The 26,030-nt window shown below is 36.3% G+C and overlaps 2 protein-coding genes across 3 annotated transcripts; one reads left to right on the top strand and one right to left on the bottom strand.

Moving 5' to 3' along the window:
* Positions 1-855: 855 nt before the first annotated feature.
* Positions 856-6,455, top strand: LOC132616884 (uncharacterized). The gene is made up of 3 exons (XM_060331644.1): positions 856-1,145; positions 4,554-5,852; positions 5,931-6,455. The coding sequence occupies exons 1-3, from the start codon at positions 963-965 to the stop codon at positions 6,156-6,158; spliced, it is 1,710 nt and encodes a 569-aa protein (XP_060187627.1). The 5' UTR covers positions 856-962; the 3' UTR covers positions 6,159-6,455.
* A 1,889-nt stretch (positions 6,456-8,344) lies between these two features.
* On the bottom strand, positions 8,345-15,642 carry LOC132617856 (protein RGF1 INDUCIBLE TRANSCRIPTION FACTOR 1-like). Of its 2 annotated transcripts, none has more exons than XM_060332928.1 (4): positions 15,190-15,642; positions 10,896-11,180; positions 9,512-9,664; positions 8,345-8,661 (listed from the first exon to the last, which is right to left on the bottom strand). In XM_060332928.1, exons 1-4 carry the CDS (start codon positions 15,229-15,231, stop codon positions 8,518-8,520), a joined length of 624 nt encoding a protein of 207 aa, XP_060188911.1. In that variant the 5' UTR covers positions 15,232-15,642; the 3' UTR covers positions 8,345-8,517. The 2 variants fall into 2 exon arrangements, with proteins under 2 accessions (XP_060188911.1, XP_060188912.1); XM_060332929.1 differs by having other exon boundaries at positions 15,228-15,642.
* Between the last annotated feature and the right edge of the window lie 10,388 nt (positions 15,643-26,030).

Below are 26,030 nucleotides of genomic sequence, written 5' to 3'. Positions count from 1 at the left end.
TTTTAGCAAATAGTTTCACTGAGTCTCCCTTTTAAGGGCCGATTTTTAACTTTTGCTCCTACTTTTTAATAAATTTGCAAATGTAGACCAAGCGACAGACCACCTCCTCCGCCTCATGTCCTTATTTTGTTGATGCATATTCGTCCTTTTTCTCAATATTGCTAAATTTTAATTTTTTTCTCAAATGTGGTGTTGATTTATGATTCATCATGCTTGAACTAGATTAAGCTATTCGTTTAGTATATATGATTAATGTACGTTATTTGATAACATGTGTTTAATAGAAACAAATTTAATTATGGATAATGAACAGTTGAATACATATTTTGCCATTTCATAAGAACTTGCTGAATTTCTAAACAAGATAAATGGAACGAAAATAGTACCAAACCTTGTCAATCCATAAAACCCCGTGAACATTCAACACAAATAAGTCTTGCCCGTCTAACCTAACTTTTGAACAACTTATTCACCGCACCACATAACTTGTGAACAAGACAAGTTTCATCATCTCATAGAACTTGTTAACAATTTGTTTGAAAGTTATAACCCACCAAATATAACTTGTGAAAGCATAACTTTTCATTCTCTATCCTGACATAAATTGTAAATAGATTATGACCCATTTTTGAAAGTTATGACCTTCCTTTTTTTATTTTTATTTTGTTAAATTCCTTAAACGAGAACAAAATCTAAACAACAGCATTAAGTTATCCAATTTTTGCAAATTTCCCTATTTTTACCTAAATATTGGGCCTAATTAATACATTTGAGTGGGTAGGCCCACCAGTATCTGGGTCATCCAGAAAGGCCCAGATTGTTCTAGATTGTTAAAAATTCAAGTTTAAGTTTAAAGAATTTTGCCTTTTCCCTCAAGAAATAGGAAAATCAAGAAATTGTTGTATATATACCTGAAAAACAATACAAAATCCATCATCACATTGCAAATAGATTGAGAAAGAATGGATTTTGAGCTGAGAAGAGCGAGAGAGAAGCTTGAGAAAGAGCAGAAGGATAGAAAACAGAAAGCTAAATTGAAATTGGAAAAAGAAAAGAAAGCAAAACAAGAAGCAATACGTCAACGTGAAGCAATTGAAGCTGTTCAAAGAGCTCGTCGTATTGATGCTGCTGAAGCTCAAGCTAAGGTTAGTTTGGACTTTTTACAACACCCTTTTATTTGATTCTATCTTTTCATTTATTCATTGATTTTGGGAATTGGGTATTTGTTGGATTTGCAAATTAGTACTTAGTTGGGTCATGGGTATATTAGTTTCTTGATCTTTTAAGACCATGATCGATCTATTTTACTTTACCTTCATTCATGTCTGGTCTATTCCAAAAAGAGTGTCTCTTTCTATATTTAGTAAGTTGACATTCAAACATCCTATAAGTTTAAGACCATACGATTCAAATGACATTTTAGTACATTACAACAACAACAACATACCCAGTATAATCCCACAAGGTGGGTTCTGGGAGAGTAGAGTGTACGCAGACCTTACCCCTACCTTGGGAGGTAGGGAGGCTATTTCCGATAGACCCTCGGCTCAAGAGAAGGTGCCAATACAACAATAATAATAGGCAGTAATAGCAACATATAATAAGATAAATGAAGTTAAAGGAAGAAAGAAAGAAACAATCAAGCTATGTTAAAGATCTAAAAAAATAAAGGAATGAGCAAAGATAATAATACTTCTAGTACGGAAAAGAAATCCTCGCGGCCCCCTACTAGCCCTCTACCCTGATACCATTTTAGTACATTACATTACATTTAGGACATTCAAAAGTCTCTTGTTATCCTTAAACTTCGTGAAATTGGGGTGGAGGGAGTAGTTGTTATGCTTAAAAAGAAGTTCTATACTGTAATTGTTAGGTAGTCTTAACTCTCTTTATTATCTCAAGTTCTGATTTTGAACAGCGAATTCTACAAAACGAGGATTCTTAACAAACACTCGACTTGAAATGTGTATTTCTACCTGAAAGGGCTATCTCATTTGTATTTTGTTGGATCATCATCTCATATATCAAATTTAGTGACCCATGAATTCTGTAGGAATAGAGTTTGATCTTTTTGGGATCTGCCATAGATTGGCCTTCAGTAAGATTAGATGCGGAAGGAGAGTGAGAGTGAGAATTCATAGCATGCCACGAAGATGGATAAATTGAAAGGTACCTAAATTACCCTATAAAGTTTTTAAGGGGTGTTAGATTTGAAGATTGGGATATATTGCAGTGCAGTAGTCCCTTGGGCATCAGGATAGGGTTAAGAAAGTGAGAAGGCAAAAAGGAAACAAGTGGGGTTCATGGATGGAGGCAGTCATAGTTAAAGTTGTCCTTTTCCAATTATATTAGGTATGAAGGGGATTTAAAAAATTATAGGAGAACATTGACCAGCTGGGAAAGAAAATTTCTTAGTTTTGCGGTGAAAAGTGGGGTGCTCTATCGTTGGAAGGAATTCCTTTGGAGTGAAGTTATCTTTTTTGTGTTAATGTCAATACTAAATACCATTATTTTTGTAAAACTATTTGTGGTTGTATTTCCATCATACAAACTTGTGCTGGCAAAATAGGTTTAATCACTCTATTGCTGTATTTTATTTTCTGATCTTTGGAAGCAATCTTCACCGGTACAAGGCTCTCCTCACAACAACCTCCACTACGATAGAAATTGGCAATGAGTTTACGAACGCTTCGAATGGATGCTCTCCTATTTCATTAACTTTACACTTGGAGATTAAAGTGGTGTACACAATAAATTTAGCTGAAATTTGCTGAATATCAGTGCTCTTATGAGAAATTGATATCCTGATTCACAAGCCACATCAGTAAGGAGACAATAGAACTTATTAATACTCAAGCATAGGAATTGAACTAACTTATAAATCATTACCACAGAAAATTATACACATATATAAACACTCTCAGCTGGGATGGAATAGTGGAGAAAACAGAAAAAAAAAATTGGCTAGTTTGAAGGCTCAATATTTATCTCTGGGAGGAAGGCTTACTCTTATCAACTCTGTCCTAGATTCTTTGCCTACTTATGTTATGTCCTTTTTCCCTTTACCTTCCAATATTCAGAAAATTCTGAATAGACTCAGAAGGAGTTCTTGTGGCACGGGAATAGAGAGGGAAAAGGTTACAATTTGGTGAAATGGCAGATAGCAATGCCGGGGAAAGTGGGGGGTGGTTTGGGCATCAGAAATTTGAGATCACAAAACAATAGCTTATTGATGAAATGGCTATGGAGGTACAATAGTGAGGAAAATGCACTATGGAAGGAGGTTATTAAATGCAAATTTGGTGAACTCAATCCATGGTGTACTAATGTGAGCAATGGTACTTATGGTGTTGGAGTCTGGAAAACAATAAGAGTTCTGTGGCCAAAGCTGGAAAGGAACTTGCAGATGAAAGTAGGAGATGGGAAAAGAAGCAAAGTTCTGGAAAGATGCTTGGAATGAACAAGTCCCACTTATGGAAGTTTATCCAGATCTATTCATTTTAAGTAACAACCCAGAGGTCAGTATACATGAAGTTTGGAGTGCTCAGGGATGGGACTTAACTTTTAGAAGATTTTTGAATGACTGGGAGGTGGAAAGGGTGGCTAGTCTGTTGAATAGGATTGGTAATTTTCATGGCACTGCCACTGATCCAGACACTTTGAGATGGAGATACAATAGTGATGGGCAATGCACTGTAAACAGGGCTTATAAAAAAGAGGACATGGTGCAGAATGGGGAGCTGTCAAAATTTTGGATCAAAATGTGAAAGTGTCCAGCCCCAACCAAGGAGAAATGTTTCACTTGGCTGGTGGCAAAGAGAGCTTGTTTAACACATGAAGTATTGAAGAGAAAGGGAAGCATCATAGTTTCCATATGTTATCTTTACAATGAAACAGATGAAACCAACAACCATCTTTTTCTTCACTGCAAATTCACAGCACAACTTTGGTCTGTGTTCTTCAAGCTGACAGAGACTAATTGGACTATGCTTGAGCATATGCAGATCTGGATGAGAAGAGGAGGCAGCAAGAGCCAGAAAAAATGGTGGAGGATGATCCCCCATTGTATTTGGTGGACTATTTGGAAAGAAAGGAATGAGAGGTGTTTTGAAGATAGATCCAATTCCATTCAGAAAGTCGAATGGAATTGTATAGTATCTTTCTTCTTTTGGTGCAAAGAAATAGGATTAGAAGATATAGATCAGTTTGTAGATTTATTAAGATCACTGTAAGTATTTCTTTTACTCTTTCTGTCTTCAGTTTAACTCTTTTTGATGGTCTCCAGCATATCCTAAATGCTGAGGAATACAAATTTACTAGTTTAAAAAATTAAATAAATATATAAACACCCCCTCAGGTCTATGTCTATCCCACAGACCCTGTAACAATTAAAGTGCATCAGTTTTCCCTTTTAAGCCACAATGCTACTCATCATTCATTGTAACAAGCTGGCTCCGTCATCCCTATAAGACCTATTCTTGATGCTCGCCGTCTTGAAGAAAGTAATAATGGAGGAGAAGGCCTAACTCTTTTCCTTTTTTTTTTTTAATCAGGCAACACTGCAAGTTGAAGAAGGACTGCTAGCTGGACGAGGAGTTGTATTTTCTCGTGTTTTAGAAGCTGTACCTTATGAGGGTGCTGGAGATAAAATTAAATTGCCACCATCTTGCTTCACTGAATTGTCTGATCAGGGTGCCTTTGACAAGGGACCTCTACACTTCAGGGTGTCTGTAATTCACCAATCTTCTCCTTCAGACTTGAAGGATGCAGAGCAGAATAATCGGACAACACATGCTGGAGTCCTGGAGTTCACCGCGGATGATAGTGTTGTAGCGCTTCCTCCCCATATATGGAGTAACTTATTTCCTGCAGATTCTCCAATGGTTCCCATGGTTGAAGTGTCTTATGTCTGGCTCCCAAAAGGAACTTATGCAAAACTTCAGCCGGTTGAAGCCGGATTTTCTGATATCCCTAATCACAAGGCAGTTCTTGAAACAAGTCTTCGTCAGCATGCGACGCTCTCAGAAGGCGATGTACTTACTGTTAATCATGGTGTTCTAACATACCATTTACGTGTTCTTGAACTGAAACCTTCTTCGAGTGTGTCTGTTCTAGAAACAGATATAGAGGTTGATGTAATTGGTGCTGATCCAACTGCAGAGAGCACAAATCAGCCTGTATTGCAACCTCTCGAATTGGGCAAGCCAGATTCTGGGGGGGTTGCAGAAGGAAGCTATGTATATTACAAGTTCCAAATAGACAATGATATCTGGGGTATAATATCTTCAGGGGATGCTGAAATTGAGGTAAAAATAGAACCAGAAACCCAAGATGGGGATACTGACCTCTACGTTTCCAGACACCCATTGCTATTCCCTACACAACACCAGCACGGTTGGTCATCTCATGACATTGGTTCAAAAGCTTTGGTCCTTAGCTCCAGAGATCTGGGCCTTGGACCAGGTACTTACAGTATTGGCATCTATGGTTTCAAGGGCACAACCAAGTACAAGGTGTCAGTTAGTATCCGAGACAAACCTAAGTCAAAGGTTGGACAACAAGCTGTCTTTTCCACGTTGTCTGCTGATGCAGATACGGTAGAATGCCAAAACTGTAAACATTATATACCTTCCAGAAGTATAACACTGCATGAGGCTTACTGTAGGAGGCACAATATCATCTGTCAGCATACTGGTTGTGGGGTTGTTCTAAGGAGGGACGAGGCCAAGAACCATGTCCATTGCGACGAATGTGGGGTAGCATTCCAGAAAGAGGAAATTGAGAAGCACAAGAAAGTATTTCATGTCCCGTTGCATTGCCCTTGTGGAATAGTTCTTGAAAAAGAAAAGATGGTAAAGTTAAACGCCCCTTTTTAAAGTCGTTATATACTATTTTTATTGGCTTGTTAATCTGACAATTCTTGATAACAGGTACAACATCAAGCTTTGGAGTGTCCCTTGCGACTTGTAACATGCCGGTTTTGTGGAGATATGGTGCAAGCAGGGACTTCCGCAGCAGATGTGAGGGATCGGTTAAGAGGACTTACACAACACGAAAGTGTATGTGGATCAAGAACGGCGCCTTGTGATTCATGTGGGCGTTCAGTTATGTTGAAGGAAATGGACATACATCAAGTTGCAGTCCATCAGAAAAATTGATCATGAGTAAATCTCGTCTCTCCATTGGTGACCTTGGGTTCAAAATGCTGCTCGATTTGTAAAGGCCCTGGCTGTTGTGTTTTTCTGTTGATTCATGTATTCAGGCAGTTGTATATTTAATGTCCATTTGTGATTCTCAACCACTTTAAAGGGTTGTAAGGCAAAAGGGAGTGGTGGGGTTGATGCTATGTTACCCATTGCAGTGACCTCAAATATATTATCAATTCGTCACAAAACCTTTATGCTATTATTTCAGAGGATATTCCAAAATCTTAATCCGTTCTCAGTTATGCTAAACATTTTATGACAGTAAATGGATAAGTCTTCTTATTTCGTCAAAAATTTACACTTGCGCTTAAACAGAATCTGAAGTGAAACAACCATGTTAGTGAAACAACCATGCGAGGACTCGCATCTTCACTCTATCAAACAAACACGGGCGCCAAAGAAACACATGGTAGAGACAGATTCAAAATGTAGCTGGAAAAAGCAAAAGGGTGGAATTCTAACATATATGCTTTTTGGCAATGATTCAGTTGGCGACTTTAGTAAATATACTCCTAGTTTCATTGTATATTTAGCTGTGTTAGAAGGGGCCTCCGATTAAAAGGGACATTGGAGCGACGGTTTTGAGATTAGTGTCAATGAGTTGAACACAAACATTTCTCTGGCACCACGTATTCATCAGACATTCAGTGTCGTTACACAACAAAAAGCACTTCTCCTTGAACAAGATATAATATAGTGCCTAACCAAGAGTAATAGGTTCTTACTGTGAACTCTTGAGGTAATAAGATGGACGAATACGAATTTCGAATTGGTGATTAGAAAGCACCCAATTTTGCAGTTGTAAATGCAAGGTTGAAGTGTACTGTTGTACCATATAGGTTAACCCATGAATAAATACGGGTGTGATACCATGAAAATAGAAACTAAAGAAATCGCATTAATACTAAGTATGTTAAACACAACTAATATGATGGATGGCTGTTAAACACAACTAATATTATGGATGCATGGCTTACTTGCAAATAACTTCTTACAAACATTTTCACAACATATATGCCCTTTTTATATGTGTATAATATAATCTAATAAGTTGGGTTAATAATTATGTATATGATTCATATTATAGGTTCGGTAATGTGTACGACTTGGCTTGACATATACATGCAATGCACACGTGCCAAAAAAAAAAAATTAAATTAGTCACCTTAAAAGAAGTATTGTAAGGCCTCATTTGTTTGCACTTAATGGAGGTCAGGTTCAGATTCAGTCCAATAAGTGCATTTGTTTTTCATTTTTTTGCACGGATTGCCCTTCTTTTGGGGTGGTCTTTAAACTTTGCCCCTCATATTTGTGGTCTTTAAATTATGCCCCTCATATTGCTGGTCTTTAATTTTTGCCCTTAGCATTGCAACTCTGAGCGTTCACGCAGAAATCATGAGGTTCTGAGTTCGAACCCCCGCTCAAGCATAAATTAAAAATAAAAAATTGCAAAGCAAGGTTTGGGTCGCGTGTATGCCGGACCCGACATACACTTGTTAAGGAATTACCAAATTTATGCCGGACCCGGCATACTCATGCCTTATGGGCAGACTTGGCATAAGTATGCCGGGTCCGGTATAACTTTGGTAATTCCTTAACAAGTTTATACCGGTGGGAGCAAACTTTTAATGGACAAACTTTTATGCCGGACCCGACATAAACTTGTGAAGGAATTACCAAAGTCATGCCGGACCCGGCATACTTATTCCAAATCTGCCCATAAGGCATAAGTATGTCGGGTCCGGCATAATTTTGGTAATTCCTTCACAAGTGTATGCCGGTGGGGGCATAGCGTAATTTAAACTCTGCCTTGTGAATTTTCTTAAAATTTTACTGTGTGGGGGTTCGAATCTGGAACCCATGAGTTTTAGCCGAAGGGTAAAATTTAAAGATTTCAAATATGAGGGGCAAAATTTAAAGACCACCCCAAAAGAAGATTTTTAAAATCTGAATTTTAATTAATCAGATTCAGCCCATTAAGTGCATTTGTTTTGTTTCTTTGTAAAGCCTCTTAACAGATCTGAATAGATCAGATCCTAAATAGTCTTATTCCATTCATCCTAAATAGAGTCTTATTCCATTCAGACTCATTAAAAAGTATGCGCCATTTTTTACCACAGTGACATGCAAGAGAAGGCTCGAAGTCTTAAAACACCTCAAAACGCAGATCTATCATGTTTTTCTAGTAGCAACACAAATCATAGTTCACAATGCTTCAAGCTTTTTAAAGGTTAAGATGTTTTTCCTAGTTTCATTATACAAAGCAAGTTCAAAATGATCAAATTAAAGCAACTGGCTCATGAAATTAATGTTATTTCAAAGGAGCTCTATGAGGAATCCCCTTCCTCTTGCGCTTGCGCTTGATCTCAACATTTTGAATAGCTTCTAAAGCTTCACCAATTGCTTGAAGAGAAGTGCCACCAGCCTCGTTGCTCTTCCTCACTAAGGCTTCCACCTGCAAATTCCATCATACATAAGTACACATAACATGTCGCGCAATTGTAAAAACATTTAAATTGTTTATATGTGTAATTTTTTTTTTTTTTTATACTATTCGTGTAGCTTAACCTGCAATAACAATTTGGTCACATAGATTATGGCGAGGCTTTGAGGCACATGCTCCTGTTAAATTGAATTTCCTAGAGATGGTTAAGGCAAAGTGTTTTCAGAATACAGTGGAAAGAATAACATGTACATGTGTGTCTTACAATATTATACAAGTGTAGGGATGCGGATGTACATCTCTAGATATCCCTAATCACTAAACACATTAAAAATGTACATCCGATCACTTATAAACCTAAACAATATAATAAACTTTGGCTGAATACACAGCCAGCCCTTAGACTTGCTTGGAATATTCTATTTGGACTCTTGAACTAAGCCCTATTCCAATTGAACATCTCAATTTCTAATAAAGTGTTCCAATTAGACACTTTGGGTTCAAATGTTGGAAAAAGGTTGCGCGTGTTTTCATTCGTCAATTAGGTAGTTAGTTAACTACATAAATAAGTCATCTCCTTTAATTATAAACATCAACCTCGAATAGAAAATACCTCGGGTTTTACGACTTATTGGAACAAGATTTAGTTCGAGCGTATAAATGAAATATCCTGGCAAGTTTAAGGGACTGACTAAGTATTAAGCCATAAACTTTATAGAATCCTTAGCAAGTAATTAATCACTAGAAGAGATACAATGTCAAATTGTCAATATTGAATGTAATAATTGATGAAATCGAGAGATCAATAAACCTTTGGTAAAGAATTTAGTTACAAGAAAAAGAAGAAGTTTTTAAGGTTTACCTTGCAGGCAATGGAGCAGAAGCAAAACTGGTCAGGCTCATGCAATCTCCTCTTGCAAATGTAACAAGTTGGATCTCCAGCAACTAGAGAGCCCGACCCACAATGTGGTAGCGGATTCAAAGATATTACCCATTTCTTGTTGCATTTGTATGGCTGCAGCAGTGTCAATAGGAAAATATCTTTCATCAGTACATTTACTAAAAAAACAGGAATTAGCGATCGACAAATTTTGTATAGCTGAACTCAGTAATCCTCTTTAGCGACAGATTATCAAAAAATTATTTTAGCTACGAACGATTTAGCGACGAAGTTCGTTGCTAATTCCAATTTTTTTTTTTTTTTTTTTTTTTTTTTTTTTTTATAGTTGTAGTTTCTCATATAGATGCAAATTATGCACAAAAATAACAAAACGAATTGTAAATTTTTACTACTAATTAATCTATGCTTTAGAGCTATAAATGTGTGATATAATCAAACAATGTGCAAACGGGCGCAAATTAGGAGCCTCTTGACAATCTAGTCTAGTTTCAGCCCAGTAACTAATTGTTTGCATAAGACCACCCAAAGATACTATTAACATGGTATGGTGTGATATTATTCGTTTTAGGTCAAACTCACATGGTTTTTTCCATAAGGTCTCACACCATTAAGAATATTTTCACATCTTATATACAGCTTTCTTTTCTTTTCGCCTCACAATATAGAACATTTCTTTTCCTTTTGGCTCACAATATAGGATTTTGTTTGCACACCCAACAAATTAAGACTATGGTTCAAAAAGTAAAGAGATCTTGCTTTCAAACCATCAAACTTTATTTTGATCCAAAGTCTATATTAGATCACTCTTTATCACGGAAATATAAAATAGACAAACCCCTCCCCTTTTTCTTCCCTCCCAAAGAATATCAACCATAATTATGTCTAATCCGCAGTCAACTATTCAAATAAATTAATGTCTTAGAAGACCTACATCAACCATACTTATGTCTAATCCCTCATTTTAGTGTTCAAATTAATTAACATCTAGAGTACCAATATTACACTATAAGTGTGATCTCTTTTCTAGTTGTTGCATGTACCAAATGTCATAAGAACAAAAATAAAGGACCTGAAATTAGTTATAGACACGATTGCTCTAATATATACTTCCTCAACCACTTTAAGGGAGATCGATCTTATATATACTTCCTCAACCACTTTAAGGGAGATTGATCTTAGGAAGATCATTGCTTACTCCTTGGTAGCTCATATGAATCTAGTGTCTATTCGTATGTTTAGTCGGGCGGTGGCTGTTAGGTCACCTATTTTGAGTTATGAACACACAAGGCTAAAACATGTGTTCTGGGCGCGCGACCATACTAATATTCGTTTAAACATTAATTACCTGGATTTTGGAGCAGTCAATATGACTCTTCATCTCTTCGAGAGGAACAACATCTTTGTAAACATGTCGATAAATCGTCAATAGCTTGTGGTCATTGTGTTTGTCTGTAGAGATGCAATACCTGCATAAAGCTAAATCACAGGTGATGCAATACCTGTTAAGTTCATTCTTTTGGAGTTCATCATGCACCAAACAAGACCCAAAGAATGTCATCTTCAGGAAGCGTCCAAGCCATGCTGGCATAATCCTCCTAGGTTCCTCAGACAATTCCTCAGACGATTCCTCCTACAAATATAATCATTATATCAATCAATGAATTAAATTCTAGATCGATTTAATCTAATTTCAAAAAGTCTTTCTCACTATTCAGAACAGTAAACTCACCTGAAGTGATATTGTCCTCAAATATACATACAGAAACAGGAGGACGAAGAAAAGAAAATACTCATCAAGCTAATTATCTCTTAAGCGTCTCAACCAGGAATTGTTTGATATTGGTTCTTCATTCTACTAAATGAAGAAAAATAAGTACTGAATGAACTTTTAAAGGTTTATCATTTTATTAAGAGCTTATTTAGGAATGAATCAAAATCTGATCAATTAGTTAAGACTTTATTGCTTTCTTGTCTATGATTGAACTTAGTCATTTAGAGTTTAACTTTTAGGAGAAAGCTTAAGTAATTAGATTTCACTACTCTTTTGGTACTTGGCTAATTAGTTCTAAGAATATCTATATACATTGTATAATTAGAAATGTACATTTAGATTTTCTTGGGGAAACTTGAATGATGGTAGGTTTTAATGAAACCAAAAAGAGAAACATTTTCATAATGTCTCAAGTTATGACAATCTCAACAATTAGAAATGACAAAAGCATGAACCAGATCATTTCCCCCAAACTTTACCTCCTATAATGTTCTACTTCTTATATGTTATCTGTATGACTTAGTACTAATGGCATTCATTTAAGCCTCATCTCCTTTATCTTTCCATCACAGAGCGAAACCATATCACCTGCTATTGGCTTTTGTGTTTTGTCTTTTTGTTTTTATTTTTTATAGGTATAATCATCTAGTACGTTTGGAAGCCACTGACCCGATTAATCCAAACATCGCAAGCCTTATAAAGGAGAAGGTCAGTTCTCCCTACCATCGGTTTCTTCAATCACAGGGCTCGAAGACGAGACCTTTAGTTAAGGGTGAAGAGATTTCATCCATCCCACCACACCATGGTCATGCACAACAATAACCAAATGAGAGAAAATTGTGTAGAGCTAGGTTCATTCACCTCACAAAACTAAAAGAGGTGATTGGTTGAATTATTTGATTACATTATCTAAGACTTAAATTACAATAAATCGAGCATTTATCAATTTTTTTAGGACCATAGAAATTTTTTTGATGTGCGAGCCTGATTCTTTTTATGAGGTCAAGCATATTGACAAGTTGGCATTTTTGCTAACTTGTTCTATTTTTGATGATAGCTTCATCCCCATTTATGTGATTACTGGCCTAACAATGATTTGAATAATGTAAGTTCAGGTTTTGGAGCCTTTGAAAAGCATGAGGATGGAAATAGTTTCAAACACTTGTATAAAATTGGACATGGAGACTGAAAAGTGAAGAAAAAGACTGAAAGAGCAAAAGATCACAAGAGTATGTGCCACCTAGCCCTACCATGATGGTAACCTTGCCCATGAAGCGAAGGAGAGAAGAATGAACAAAGGTTGTGGGAGCTATTGGAATCAGCCATGTATGTCTGCGTGGCCACGTAGCTGAACCTGAGGGCTATTTTGTCACACCTTTTGGACGATTACAAATAGAAACTAGAAACTAGGTCATTTTCATAGGCAGCATTTGTATCTTTTGAGTTCGAAGAGCAACTTTAGCTACTTTGGAGAGGATTTGAAGAATTTCATTACAGAGTTTTCATTTGCTTGCTTAATTGATTTTTAATTATGTCTATCTTTTCCTTTTCTCTTGTGTTTTCAAAATCTAGCATGAGTAGCTCAGCTTAATAGCTGGAGTTGTAAACTCTGAATGCGTATTTGTTTATCTTGCTTATTATTATTTGGATTGTGATCATCTACTTGTTATTATATGCTTATTTGTCAATTTGGTGGTTGCAAACACTACATTAAACCCTTACAATATCTATTCCTTGCTTGAAAAAGTGAAAATTGTATTGGGTGTTTAATAAGTAGCAATGATTTGATCTTATTAAAAAATTAATGTTGCTTGATTAATGAAATCAAACTAGGAATATGGAGATTTCTACTTGGGTCATTATCAATTGGATTTTAAAACATTTCTTAGGGTTTGGAAAAATTCTTAGGGATAAGCTTGTTAGAATTGGACAATTCTAGTGGCTAATTAAGCCGTTGGACCATAATCGCCATTCACCAATCCATAGTATTTAGGCAAGATAAGGATACCCATGAATTAACTATGCGATATTGAGGTTACAACCCCGGTTTGTCTCATTAGAGAAAGCAAATCATTTTTAGCAGCGTAATTCCCAAATTCATACACTTTTAGACACTTCACACGCACTCCTCGTGGGATCGACCCTAACCATGGTGGGTTTATTATTTCTACGATAATGCTACACTTCATTTTGGTATCAAAGAATTTGAGCGGTTCATCGAGCCATATTGCATCACCTCCCTAAATGGAAATAAGGGTAGTTTATAAATAGGAGTAATAAATTCGCCAATTAAAATATCAAAAAATAAAATTCTGAATTTCTTCATTTGAAGTGGAATTTTCCAACCCAAAATATTAAGACAGAGGGTAGAGTAACCCTTGGCCATAATAAATCCCTTAGTACCCTCGCATAGCCGACATAGAACAAGTATTTTTTCTATAGGAATCTTTATAAGCTGAAAAGCAGATTTGGAGCAAAAACATAGTCACAACATGCTAAGGAGTTGGTTTATAGCAAATAAAAAGGTGGCTTGACATGGTTAGGAGTGTTCCTATAGTATATTTAGCGGTTCAATTGGAAGAGTTTAGAAAGAGAAACTCAGATCAACTTGATAAACTGAGTTGAGAGGAAGAACTCAACAAAAACATATATATATATATATAAAAGGGTTTTGTAGGAGGATTTAGGGTAGTATGGTCATTTCTTGTGTGCTCTAGTTTAGGGAAATGCTCCCTTTTTAACCTGAAAAGAATTAGAATGAACAACTAGACTACAAAACCGTTAAATGTTTTATAATATATTCGAGATTTTACTATAGAAAAAGTATGTACACGACGTCACTGTAGAATTGACAGTTAAGACTACAAATGGTTACACATTTGATTTTATGATACCGACACGTCATTAAATAACAAGACGACTTTTTTTTTTCAAATATCACAAGTAAATGAGACATTTTATCCTTTGACATTTCTTTTTCTTGCCAAAATTCACGGGATGACATCATTGGTTCTAGTAAAGTGTCATTTTTCACACACAGAGAAACGCGTGCACGCACACATATATCAGAATTAAAATTTTTGACCTTATAATATGCCTCCCCTTTTCAAGAATTGTTATAATCCTGTTATATATTTCTTTTGTTTTTAAAGACATATCTAACATGATAGAGTTAGATATCAAGAGATGACATGCTAGTATTAGTTGAAAAATAACATCAAGAGTAAATTTAATGATGGAAGGATTTAACTCTCAAATAATTCAATTAGTATTCTCTCTATTACGAATACTCTCTATAGTAGAACTCTGACTAATTAAAATTTGTGCCACAGAAATATTTCCTAAAATAATAGCAAAAAGCAATTCTCTCATAAAATTAAGTCTAGAAAATTTCTTAACAAATTATCAATTTTTGGATCTTACAAATAATAATTGTTTAGAACTAATTAAAATCAAGTTACCATAAATTTTATTTATTAAATTATTAGGACAATCAGCCATAACACGACTTTCATAGCATGAACTAAATACAGTTTTTGAACAATCGTTACCGTTTATACACTAATCAATTATAAGAGGCTATCACAAATAATGATATATTCGGACCTCATCAAATTTCCTCATCAATCAATGAAAAGATATAGAAAACTAAGCACAAGGAGAAGGATAGCAAAGCATAATTCATCTTTCCTTTTTGGCATGCAAATGCATAACCAAAAAGGTAACAACTAGATCTAAAACAAAACTTAGAAATAAACAATCAATTTCGAATGAATCGAAATTCCAATTGTAAGTTACCTACATCTTGAATATTAAAACTAAAAAAATAATTGGAAATTGATAATGCTACACATATATACGTGCGTACCTGCTCAATTGTTTCAAGAGATGATGAACTAGACTTACTCATTTTTTTGTCCAATTTTCCCCTCGATCTCAACGATGTTTCAATTTTCTGAAAATAGTTTTTGAAGAAGCCACAGAAAACTATTGTCTAGGATTCCATAGCCAGTGTACTTGGCAAGACAGCAACTGAAGTAATAACGACAGATGTTTAGCCAGCTTTTTGCTAGTTTAGAAGAATGTAAGTACAGATGGGGCCCAGTTTTCTAACTGCCCGTTACATTTCAAGAGACAATTGTGGTATGTTCAATGAGGAAATGTGGTACTTTCTTCCGATCTTACCCTTAGTATGAAAAGTGACGATCCAAATGTAGATACTTAGGTTTGGTAAAATCGGAGTTTTTGAGGCTGAATCATAGATGTGTGTGTATGTGCGGAATAACAAATTAAATTGAATTAGATATATATTCGGAGCTCACTTTCCAGCACATAATTCACAATGTCAATTCTGAATCGGCACATACGAGGCTATACTTGGCATGTAAAGTAGTGTGGGGGTTTTACACAATGGGCAATGTTGTCATTTTATTTTGCTAGCCAGGTAGTATGAACGCGAATAAATTTTGCAACTCTATGAATTTTTTTCCTTATTTATTTTCGTCCTCCATTTTAAGTTCTATTTTCCAAATAATCTAAGTTGTGAAGTCAAACTTTCACACTCATAGTTTTTCCATATAAGAGATTTTGTACACATTTATGATTCATTCATGTATGAGGTAATTAGATTTTGTAAATTTGATATCAAGGAAAATTATTAAAGGGAAAGAAATTGAAAAGAAGAAGTAATTTGTTGATACTCTCTCTATATGTCAAACTTTTAACGATTCAACATTGTATTTAGATTGATATCAAGATTTATGTATGTGATAAATAGTCATCGTGTCCACTCATTTTAAGGTTGACACTTGTTGGCGTGTCAACGAAGTCTCACAATGCAAGTTAATAAGAAAAAAATTACAATTAAAATTATCACGACCCAAAATCGAGATAGCCGTGAGGCAACTATCCAATCTCCATAGGCGAACCTGATTATTCATAAGTTCTTTTAACCAATAACTATGCGGAAAATAGAGTGAGAAAGAGGTGTAAGTCAATAAAAGTAATATATAACTCAAGTATGCGAAAAACAGAACCATACACACTCCCGTAACGTGGAGTCATAAGTACAAGAGATACCAATACGGAAACGCAGGTCTGAATTGGCAACACAACTATCTAGAAAGTAAAAGATAGAGAAAATGATAAAAATGGAGTCCGGTGCAGCAGATTAGGTGAGCAGCTCACCCCAATAAGTACAATAGAAAATCTTCAACGATCAGTGATACCTCGCCCACCACTCATGCTCGGAATTAAAACTAGCACAACTAGCACACAAATGGTGGAACAAGTCTAGATTGGGTACGGGAAACACGTGTACTCATTAGCATCATTGACCGACCCCAAACTGAAGTGTTGGCGAGAATTAATTTTTCAAATTCTTACCTCCACACTGTCACACCCCATTTTAACCGGGTTGATTTAGGAGTATGACGTATTGGTGATTCCCATTTATTCTTTTGTTTTAAGGAGTCGCCACCTAATTAATTTACGGTGAATTAGGACACCTAATTGTTAACGAAGGTAAAGTTAAAACTAAACCTCCGTTAATAGTCTGCTTAACCAGTGTGATTCTAGGTAAGGGCTCTATATTATCCTAAAGGGAAGGGGTTAGGCATCCTTTAGAATCCGTTAACTTACGGTTATCCGACCAAACTTAGGTTAATTAATTTAGAGTAAATATAATGCTTAAATTTTAAAATGGTTCACAAATGTTGCTAAAGTTTTAGAAGGAAAATATTAGTGAAAATAAGGTTTACAGAAAATACAATATAAAAGAAAACTTTAAATGCCATTTTTTAGAATAGGACTTATGAATGTCGCTTAGATTTTAAATGAAAATATTGTAAATGCTATTCATAATAAAACATATAAAGGATTTCAAATAATAAGGATATTAAAAATAAGACTAGTAATTTGCATAAGAGGAGATTTCAAAATGCTATTTGAAATAAAAATTTATAAACATTGCTGAGGCTTTAAATAAGCATGCTAATAAACTTATAGAACAATGTGAATAATTTGTATCAAAGGAGATTTCATATGCTATAAAATTCGTAAATATTACTAATGCTTTAAATAAAATGTTATTTAGAATGAAATTTGTAGGAAAATATGATAATTTGCATAAAAGAGGAAAATTCAAACGCCGTTCAAAACAAATAAAATTTGGAAATGTTGCAAAAGACTTTAAATAATAATGCTATTAAAAAATAAGATGTTGCATGAAATAAAAATAGAAGAATACGCAGGTTGTGGAGTGTTTTAATAAATACTTGGAACAAACTAAACGATGAAATATTAATTGACTTTGCATTTTTTAGAAGTATAAATAAAATTATGTATTATTAACTGCATTCGGCTAAACGCGTGCATAATTTAGATAATCTTAAAAGATGTTCACAAAATATTTTTTAGTTCTTTCCCTTAAACTAACTACCCATTCTCTAACCAAACCTACTAATTGATCCAGATTTATCTAAAACTAAAAAGTTAGTTTCCTAATACAAATCAGTGAGCACAAAATAAAATGAAAGGGTAATAAATCAAATGGGCCAGCTGCTGCTGCTGTTGGGCTTTTAGCCCAGAATTTTTATTTGCTGCGGACAGAGCTGATGCGAGGGAGATTATGTCGGGTTTTAGCCCAACACCGAATGCGGAGGAAGACGAGTCCCTCGGACTCGTATGCGATGGTCATGCATAAAATGAAAGGAAGAGGATTAGTATATTATCAATGGATAAGGTTAAACGTAAAAATGCAAACTCAAAACAAATCAGCAAATTGTGTATATACTATGTATATTTAAGTGTACTTCATGTATACACGTTCATAGCTGTTTTAAATAGAGGTATACCAGTAATTACGTAAATATGCATAACCCACAGAAATACACTTGCAACAACGCACAGAATTTAAACAGCATCAAATGATACTATAGACATGCACACAGGACCTGCTAATACATATTTATCCATGTGGAGATGCTCGGACTATAGATTAAGTATATTGGCAACGTATAACATATATCAAGCCTAAACATGGCATATTTGCGACGTGTAAAACACCTGTTGAACTCAGGAAGGATGCTTATAATATTCAGGCATATTTTCTAGTTCTCCTTTTTCTATTTCGAAGCTAAACACTGATGACTATAACAAACTATCACTATTGCCAGTAACTTATGATCCCATTCAACTGAAATCACAAATGGCCTCTTTTAACTTTACACAAATCACAAATTCATATATCATGCTAAGCGCTAATAATACAAGAACAAATTACGCGTTGCCAACCAGTTTTTACTCCATCAGTTCTGCTTCTTTATTCTACCATCAAGCAAAAAATGGAAAATAGCATTTCTCACACAAATAATAGACTGCCAGATACCAAAGTTTTAAATTTATCCAGGGCATCAGGAAGGAGCAATATGCATTTAGCATGTTCATGCGACATTCAAAGAATGACTGCTATATGCAATGATGAAGAATAGGTTCAAATCCAACAGAGGAAAACCCAAGAGCATACTGCTAAACACATTGACACTTAGGCAGATTTGAAGGCTTTGCACATGACTCATGGTGATTAAATTAACGAGCCTACAGCTCAGATTGACTTATGCCTAGACAACAAGTAAATCCAGTGATAGTCTAACAGGCCTATATTGGATAGAAATTCTTTACATATTTTAACCAACTTGTAATCTATCAATGAACCATGGACTAAATCACATTGGAATTCCTTAACCTGCTAACAACTGGGCCAGGTTTGGATCACTATGGTGGCAATAAGACACAGACCAATGCTTGATTTAAACTATTGTACAGTTAGTCAAAGTAGCAAACTGCCTAAACCAAATTGAAATTATAAGAAATCAGCAATCTCCAATCGATCTCATACTTAAATCATTCATCCAATTGTCCAAACATGAAACCAAAACAAGTTCCAGGAAATAGGATGAAGCATAAATGAACCCAAACTATAACAGGCGTACTAGAAGTATAAGATAAATTAAACACTAATCGGAAAACATTCGACGTCTTAAATTGAATTAAATTTATGGAGCGAGGATACATGATCAAGAATGAATTGCCATGAACACCAGTCAAATAAGATAACAACATCCAAACTCACATAAAAGCCAATAATATACTTAAGGAGTAATCAGACAAAGCTAACGCCAAACTGAAAATTGGGCTATGTTAAAGTAATAATGCAATAGCAGCTGAGCTAACCTATAAGCAAATGGTATTACATTAAACTAAACAGAAACAGACTTATGATACTGAAACTACATAACAACTCTGAACTAATACTTAGTTTTAATTATCGATCACAAGTATTAACAAACACATAACAAACAGAAAAATAAAATCAGTACACAAGACAAATTAAGACGAGTTCCTCTAAAACGCCAAACAGAGCACACACATATGTAGACCAAACTATGAGCAAAATGGTTTAAAGAGAAAAGGTTACCTTCTTCGGGCGCAGCGAAGTGAGGCGAGGGTTTCGATATCTACCTCGAACACCGCCGAACCCGAGCTTGCGATGCTCGGACTCACAGCAGCACCAAAGTAAACGAGAATAAAATTGGTTTGATATTTTGATTTGATAATAAAACAAAATTGAAATTGCTAATAGAACTCGTATTTTGGGGAATTATAGGCGACTAAAAGACTCATATTTTAGAGCTTTTTCGGGGTTTCAAAACTTGTTTCAGAACTTTGATTTTCAGAGCATTTTTTTTTGCGATTCGAAATCCCTATTTTTGTAGGGGATTTATGGGGATTCAAGAACTCATTTTTTGAAAGGGGATTTCGGGTTCACCTCTGGCTTTGCAAGGTAATTTTTGGGGGTTTTCCAACCTGTCCCATTTCGGATTCAACGCCGACCATTTATAGGGTTTTGGCTCTTTTGAGTTGAAGAAAAAGGAGAGAGGAGCGGGGGAGACAAAACGAGCTGGGGTGATGGTGAGGGTAGCGTGGGTGTGACAGGGGTAACATGGGTGTCAGAGGAGTGGGTGTGTCAGGGTATGGGTGTGTCAGGTGGTGGCGACAGACGAAGGTGGTGAGGTCAGACGCGTGGGGGTAAAGGTGCGGTGGAGATGACAGAGGGGTGCGTGTGCGTCAGAGATGTCGGGTGAGTGGAGGTGTCGGACATAAAGGTGCGGTGGAGATGACAGAGGGGTGCGTGTGCGTCAGAGATGTCGGGTGAGTGGAGGTGTCGGACGGTGGTGGAGTTGGCAGAAGAAACGTGGGGCGTCAGGTGAGGGAGATGGGCGACGCTAGGGTTAGGGGTAAAGGGAGAGGGAAAGAGATGGAGGAGAAACGGCGGGGATGGGAAATGAGGGGAAATAAGGGTTTTCCCCTTTTTTTGGACGAGATGGGTCAGACCCGGTTCATTTATGGACCGGGTCAATTTTTAGACCGGGTATTAAAAATGGGCTAATGAATTAAAAATATGGACTGGTCTAAAAATTGAGATAAAAAATATGATCTAATCAAAAAAATGTTAGGAGTTAATCGGACTTTGATTTGGGGTCCGGTAAGTCAAAATACGGACCGAGTGCAAGAAATAGTTTGGCTTTAAATTTGAATAAAAGACCCATTTTAATTAATGAATATACCGAGGGTGACAAAATATTACTTAATACCAAAAAATGTGTGATTATTAGACTCGGGTAATAAGATCATATGGTGTTATGATAGCCGTGTAATAATATATATTATTTTTCTTCGAAAATCCGCACTAAAATAAATACTTTTTATTTAATTATGCAAAGATAAATGCGATGCGTGCGCGTAAGCTGGTAAAATGCCGAAATGATAAAAATTGTGAATAATAATAATAATAATAATAATAATAATAATAATAATAATAGTAATAATAATAATAATAATAATACGGTAAATAATAATAATTGATAGAATGATACAATGACGGTATTTATAAGAGACTAATAATTATAGTAAACATAATATATATTTTTTATTTTTTTCCAAAAAATATTAGAAGCTTAAAAATAGGTATTTTGGCAGTGAGACGGGACAAAATTGGGTGTCAACAACTTGTCCCTCTTTGCCCGGTAATGATGAAAAGAGTTGTCGGGCAAAGACGTTGACTTAGTAGCCTATTTTGTCCCGGCTAAAGGAAACTTGAGAGGATTATGACCGGACTTCGGTCTCTGAGTTGCCTACATATCTCGGGCTTTACGAGAATCAGGTCGAGTGTAGTTCTGGGATACTTACGACACTTGAACCCCGATTGGCGCGAAGCTTGCAAAATATTGTCCCAGTGTTGAATTATGATAACACTGGGTATTATGATATAAACTTGAGAATTCTGAAAATTGAATTGCTGAAATGCAAGAGAATACTTGTAATTAGAGACGAGTGTTCGAGGTAGATCTTTGACCCGTGTCGGAAGTCTGATTATCCTTCCCGACAAATTGCCCCAGTTCGCTGCTGAAGAAAAAGTTCCACGAGTTGATGTGTGATGCCAACTTTGATATTGTCAAAAGCCACAAGCTACAAAACAATTGTTAGCAATAAAGAAATAATATGTGTAAATAAGACAGGGTTGGAAAAGTTTACACTTGTAACCCCTGTTTCGAAAGTTGAATCCACAATATGCTTTGGAGATGAATTAAATTTACGGCTTCCAATTGAGTCGACATTGAGATCCACTTTAACGAGAGCTAAATCCAAAATTGAATTTGAAATACCCCTAAATTGAATTTGAAAATACCCGCATTCTGAGGTGGGTGCCTGAACTGAAATATAAGATACCCGCATTCGGAGGTGGGTGCCTGCACTGAAATATAAAATACCCGCATTCGGAGGTGGGTGCCTGAAATGAAATATAAGATATCCGCATTCGGAGGTGGGCGCCTGAACTGAAATATAAAATACCCGCATTCGGAGGTGGGTGCCTGAACTTTGAATATAAAATACCCGCGTTCGGAGGTGGGTGCCTGAAATAAAAATATAAAATACCCGCATTCGGAGGTGGGTGCCTGCACTGAAATATAAAATACCCGCATTCGGAGGTGGTGCCTGAACTTTGAATATAAAATACCCGCAATCGGAGGTGGGTGCCTGAAATAAAATATAAGATTCCCGCATTCGGAGGTGGGTGCCTGAACTGAAATATAAAATACCCGCATTCGGAGGTGGGTGCCTGAAATAAAATATAAGATACCCGCATTCGGAGGTGGGTGCCTGAATTGAAATATAAAATACCCGCATTCGGAGGTGGGTGCCTGAAATAAAATATAAGATATCCGCATTCGGAGGTGGGTGCCTGAATTGAAATATAAAATACCCGCATTCGGAGGTGGGTGCCTGCACTGAAATATAAAATACCCGCATTCGGAGGTGGGTGCCTGAAATAAAATATAAGATTCCCGCATTCGGAGGTGGGTGCCTGAACTAAAATATAAAATACCCGCATTCGGAGGTGGGTGCCTGAAATAAAATATAAGATACCCGCATTCGGAGGTGGGTGCCTGAATTGAAATATAAAATACCCGCATTCGGAGGTGGGTGCCTGCACTGAAATATAAAATACCCGCATTCGGAGGTGGGTGCCTGAATTGAACATTGAAATACTCGCATTCTAAGGTGGGTGCCTGGATTGAAATTGACATACCCGCATTCTAAGGTGGGTGCCTAAATTGAACATTGAAATACCCGCATTCTAAGGTGGGTGCCTAAAATTGAAAATTGACATACCCGCATTCTAAGGTGGGTGCCTAAATTAAATTTTGAAATACCCGCATTATAAGGTGGGTGCCTAAATTGAAGATTGACATACCCGCATTCTAAGGTGGGTGCCTAATTTGAATTTTGAAATACCCGCATTTTAAGGTGGGTGCCAATATCATGTCCACTTCCCATGGTGCAAAAAATGTAAATCCACATCCACTTTCAGGGTGCAGAAAAATAAATTCAAGTTCACTTTCACAGTTCAAAATATAAATCTACGTCTGCATTTCACGGTACAAAATATAAATCCACGTCGACTTTGACGTCCATATTATACGGTACAACAGTAAATTTACATCTACTTTCACGTCTGCATTATACGGCGCAAAAATAAATTCACTTTTACTTTCGAAAACATAAATCTGTATCCACTTTCTACAATTATATGTATATTGTTTTGTAATATAATTCTATTTCTACTTCCATGCTCGCATCCACAATGTAAATGTAAATCCACGTCCACTTTAGAAATAGTATTGTAAAAAGATATCCACATCTTAATCCATGTCCCGTTGTGACGGAAGTTAAATCTATAATTAACCCCCACAATTTGATATACGATGCAATATTTCGATCTTGTTATCTTATTAACATACTTCATTCTAAAAGAATTTGATAATGATTTGAACATGTATGAAGTGATGACGAAATTGAGGAATTCTAACCAATAACAGGTGATCAAGGTTAGTGTCCATGATTATATGTATTCGATCCATCGATTAATGTCACGAGCTAAAACAACTGTTAGTGATAAGAATCAATAGCTCGGTCTAAAAGAATTATACTTACAGCCCTTGGTTGAGAAGATGAACTTGTGTCCACTGTTGCAATTGAAATTTCGTGATGAGTGGAACGACGTCCACCGTTCGGCATAAGCTACCTTTGCATCCACGCTGAAGAGTATTTGCATTTTGAAGAAAGTTAACTTTTGATCACGCCCATAATTTAATACATGCACCGTGTTCATGTTAATTGGACCTGTCTCAACAAAGAAAAATTGTGAGTTTAAAAGAAAATTGGTTGACTTGTGCATGTCGGGGAACTTGGCCCTTGAATTGACTTTTGTCTCGGTTGCGTCCACGTTCTTCGATGTCTCACCACATATCTTGCTTTGCCGGGGAGTTTCAGTTATAAAAAAAAATGTATTTTGAAAATAAAAGTAATGAGATTTGGATGACTTTGAAAGGAAATACTTAGTGGCTCTAATATGTAACATGATTAAGAAGACTCGATTTTTGAATTTATTCACATTTTAGAAATATGGATGGACTTTTGTTTAAGACCACTTTTATGCTACTTCTAAAAATTTGTCCCAGTTGCAGTCTTAGAGATGCTTGATTCTGGACAATTGAAAAATAAGAACTTATAATGAAAGTTTTCGAAAGTGATTTGACCGACTTCGAAATTTGTCCCAGTTTCAAGTCCTGGAAACGCTTGGTTCTAAACGATCGAAAAGTGAGAAAATTGTAATGAAATTTTTTTTGAAAGTGATTTGACCGATTTCAAAAATTTATCCCAGTTTCAAGATACTAAGACACATGAATTTAAGCGGTGGGGAAGACCAAGTTTTGTATAAAAATCCTTATGTATTTTATAGGAACCAAACTGAAAAATTTTAAAATAGAAGGGTCGAACCCGCCTCGGGTTGCCTACGTATTCCCAAAGGAATCAGGCCAGACGTAGTTCGTGATGAACATAAAGATTTTTGAGTTTGTTTTGTTTTTTAATAAAGGGGGCCGAACCCGATATGGGTTGTCTACGTATCCAAAATGAAATCAGGCCACACGTAGTTCGACTCATACAACAAAAACACTGAAATATTTTGAAAAAGTGGCCGAACCCGATGTGGGCTGCCTACGTATCCAACGGGAAGTCAGGCCAAACGTAGTTCCAACCACAAACAAAGATACTGAAATGATTTGAAAAGAGTGGCCGAACCCGATGTGGGCTGCCTACGTATCCAACAGGAAGTCAGGCCAAACGTAGTTCGTTGCAAACAAAATGACAGAATCTTAATTTAAAAAGGCCGTAACAAAACATAGAGGCAACATGACAAAAGGAACTAAACGTTCTAGTTGATGCCTCCGGCCTACTACAAAAGGAAATTTAAACTGAAAATACTGAAACTCCCGACGAACCGGGGCTAAGATAGAAGTTCAATTTTGCAACTCAGGTCCTGGCTCAGCAGCCTATAAAGTCAATATTTCAGCAAAGTCTTTGATTATCGCAGCATGATCATCTTCATCTTCCACGAACAGGTTCTTGACTCCCTCCACGATATCATCATAGGCAACTTCAACAATCAGATCTGAAGGTTTTGAGAAAGTTTGATCAATAGTAGGAATAGGTTTTGGCAATGCAATCTCCTTCCTTTTATTCTTTCGTGCTTTCTTCACTTCTTCCTCAGTTGGCTCATATCCCAAACCGAATGTAAACTGTTGCGTAGGGAGAACGACTGGCTCAATCCGCCCATTTAATGTCTTACCCAACCCGAATCCAGGTTGGTACCCATTTCTCAGCATTTCTTTTGCAACCATAATTGCGGCGCATGATCTTTTGAACTCTTGAGTTTGACACACTTCACTCTCTTTAGTGACATTCACAACCTCCCAAGCGTGGTAAGCTGCTCCGTCGAACCCTCCTTCTGCCTCGATGAATGGGGTGGATTGCTCTAGATAGAAAGACGTGTCCCCTTCTCCATGTATACATATTTGTTGCTGATCCCACTCGAATTTGACAGTTTGGTGCAAAGTAGATGGTACAGCCCCAGCCAGATGGATCCACGGCCTACCTAACAGCATGTTGTATGTCGTGGAAATATCAAGTACTTGAAAATCCATAATGAATTCAACAGGGCCAATCAACACTTTCAACTCTATTTCCCCAATAGGGCGCCTTTGAGCCCCATCAAATGCTCGAATATTCATATCACTGGTCTTGAGC

This window comes from Lycium barbarum, chromosome 11 (assembly GCF_019175385.1).
Source record: "Lycium barbarum isolate Lr01 chromosome 11, ASM1917538v2, whole genome shotgun sequence".
Classification (NCBI taxonomy): Eukaryota; Viridiplantae; Streptophyta; class Magnoliopsida; order Solanales; family Solanaceae; genus Lycium; species Lycium barbarum.
Note: the sequence above shows the minus strand (reverse complement) of the source record. Positions and strands in the feature narration are given on the sequence as shown.

Bases quoted from the DNA above. Each gene is read 5' to 3' on its own strand.
- LOC132616884 (XM_060331644.1), top strand. From the start codon at position 963: ATGGATTTTGAGCTGAGAAGAGCGAGAGAGAAGCTTGAGAAAGAGCAG. The intron at 1,146-4,553 runs GTTAGTTTGGAC...TTTTTTAATCAG, and splicing joins CTGCTGAAGCTCAAGCTAAG to GCAACACTGCAAGTTGAAGA. The intron at 5,853-5,930 runs GTAAAGTTAAAC...TCTTGATAACAG, and splicing joins TTCTTGAAAAAGAAAAGATG to GTACAACATCAAGCTTTGGA.
- LOC132617856 (XM_060332928.1), bottom strand. From the start codon at position 15,231: ATGAGTAAGTCTAGTTCATCATCTCTTGAAACAATTGAGCAG. The intron at 11,181-15,189 runs GTACGCACGTAT...TTATATTTGTAG, and splicing joins CTCTTGAAACAATTGAGCAG to GAGGAATCGTCTGAGGAATT. The intron at 8,662-9,511 runs GTAAACCTTAAA...TGGAATTTGCAG, and splicing joins TCTGCTCCATTGCCTGCAAG to GTGGAAGCCTTAGTGAGGAA.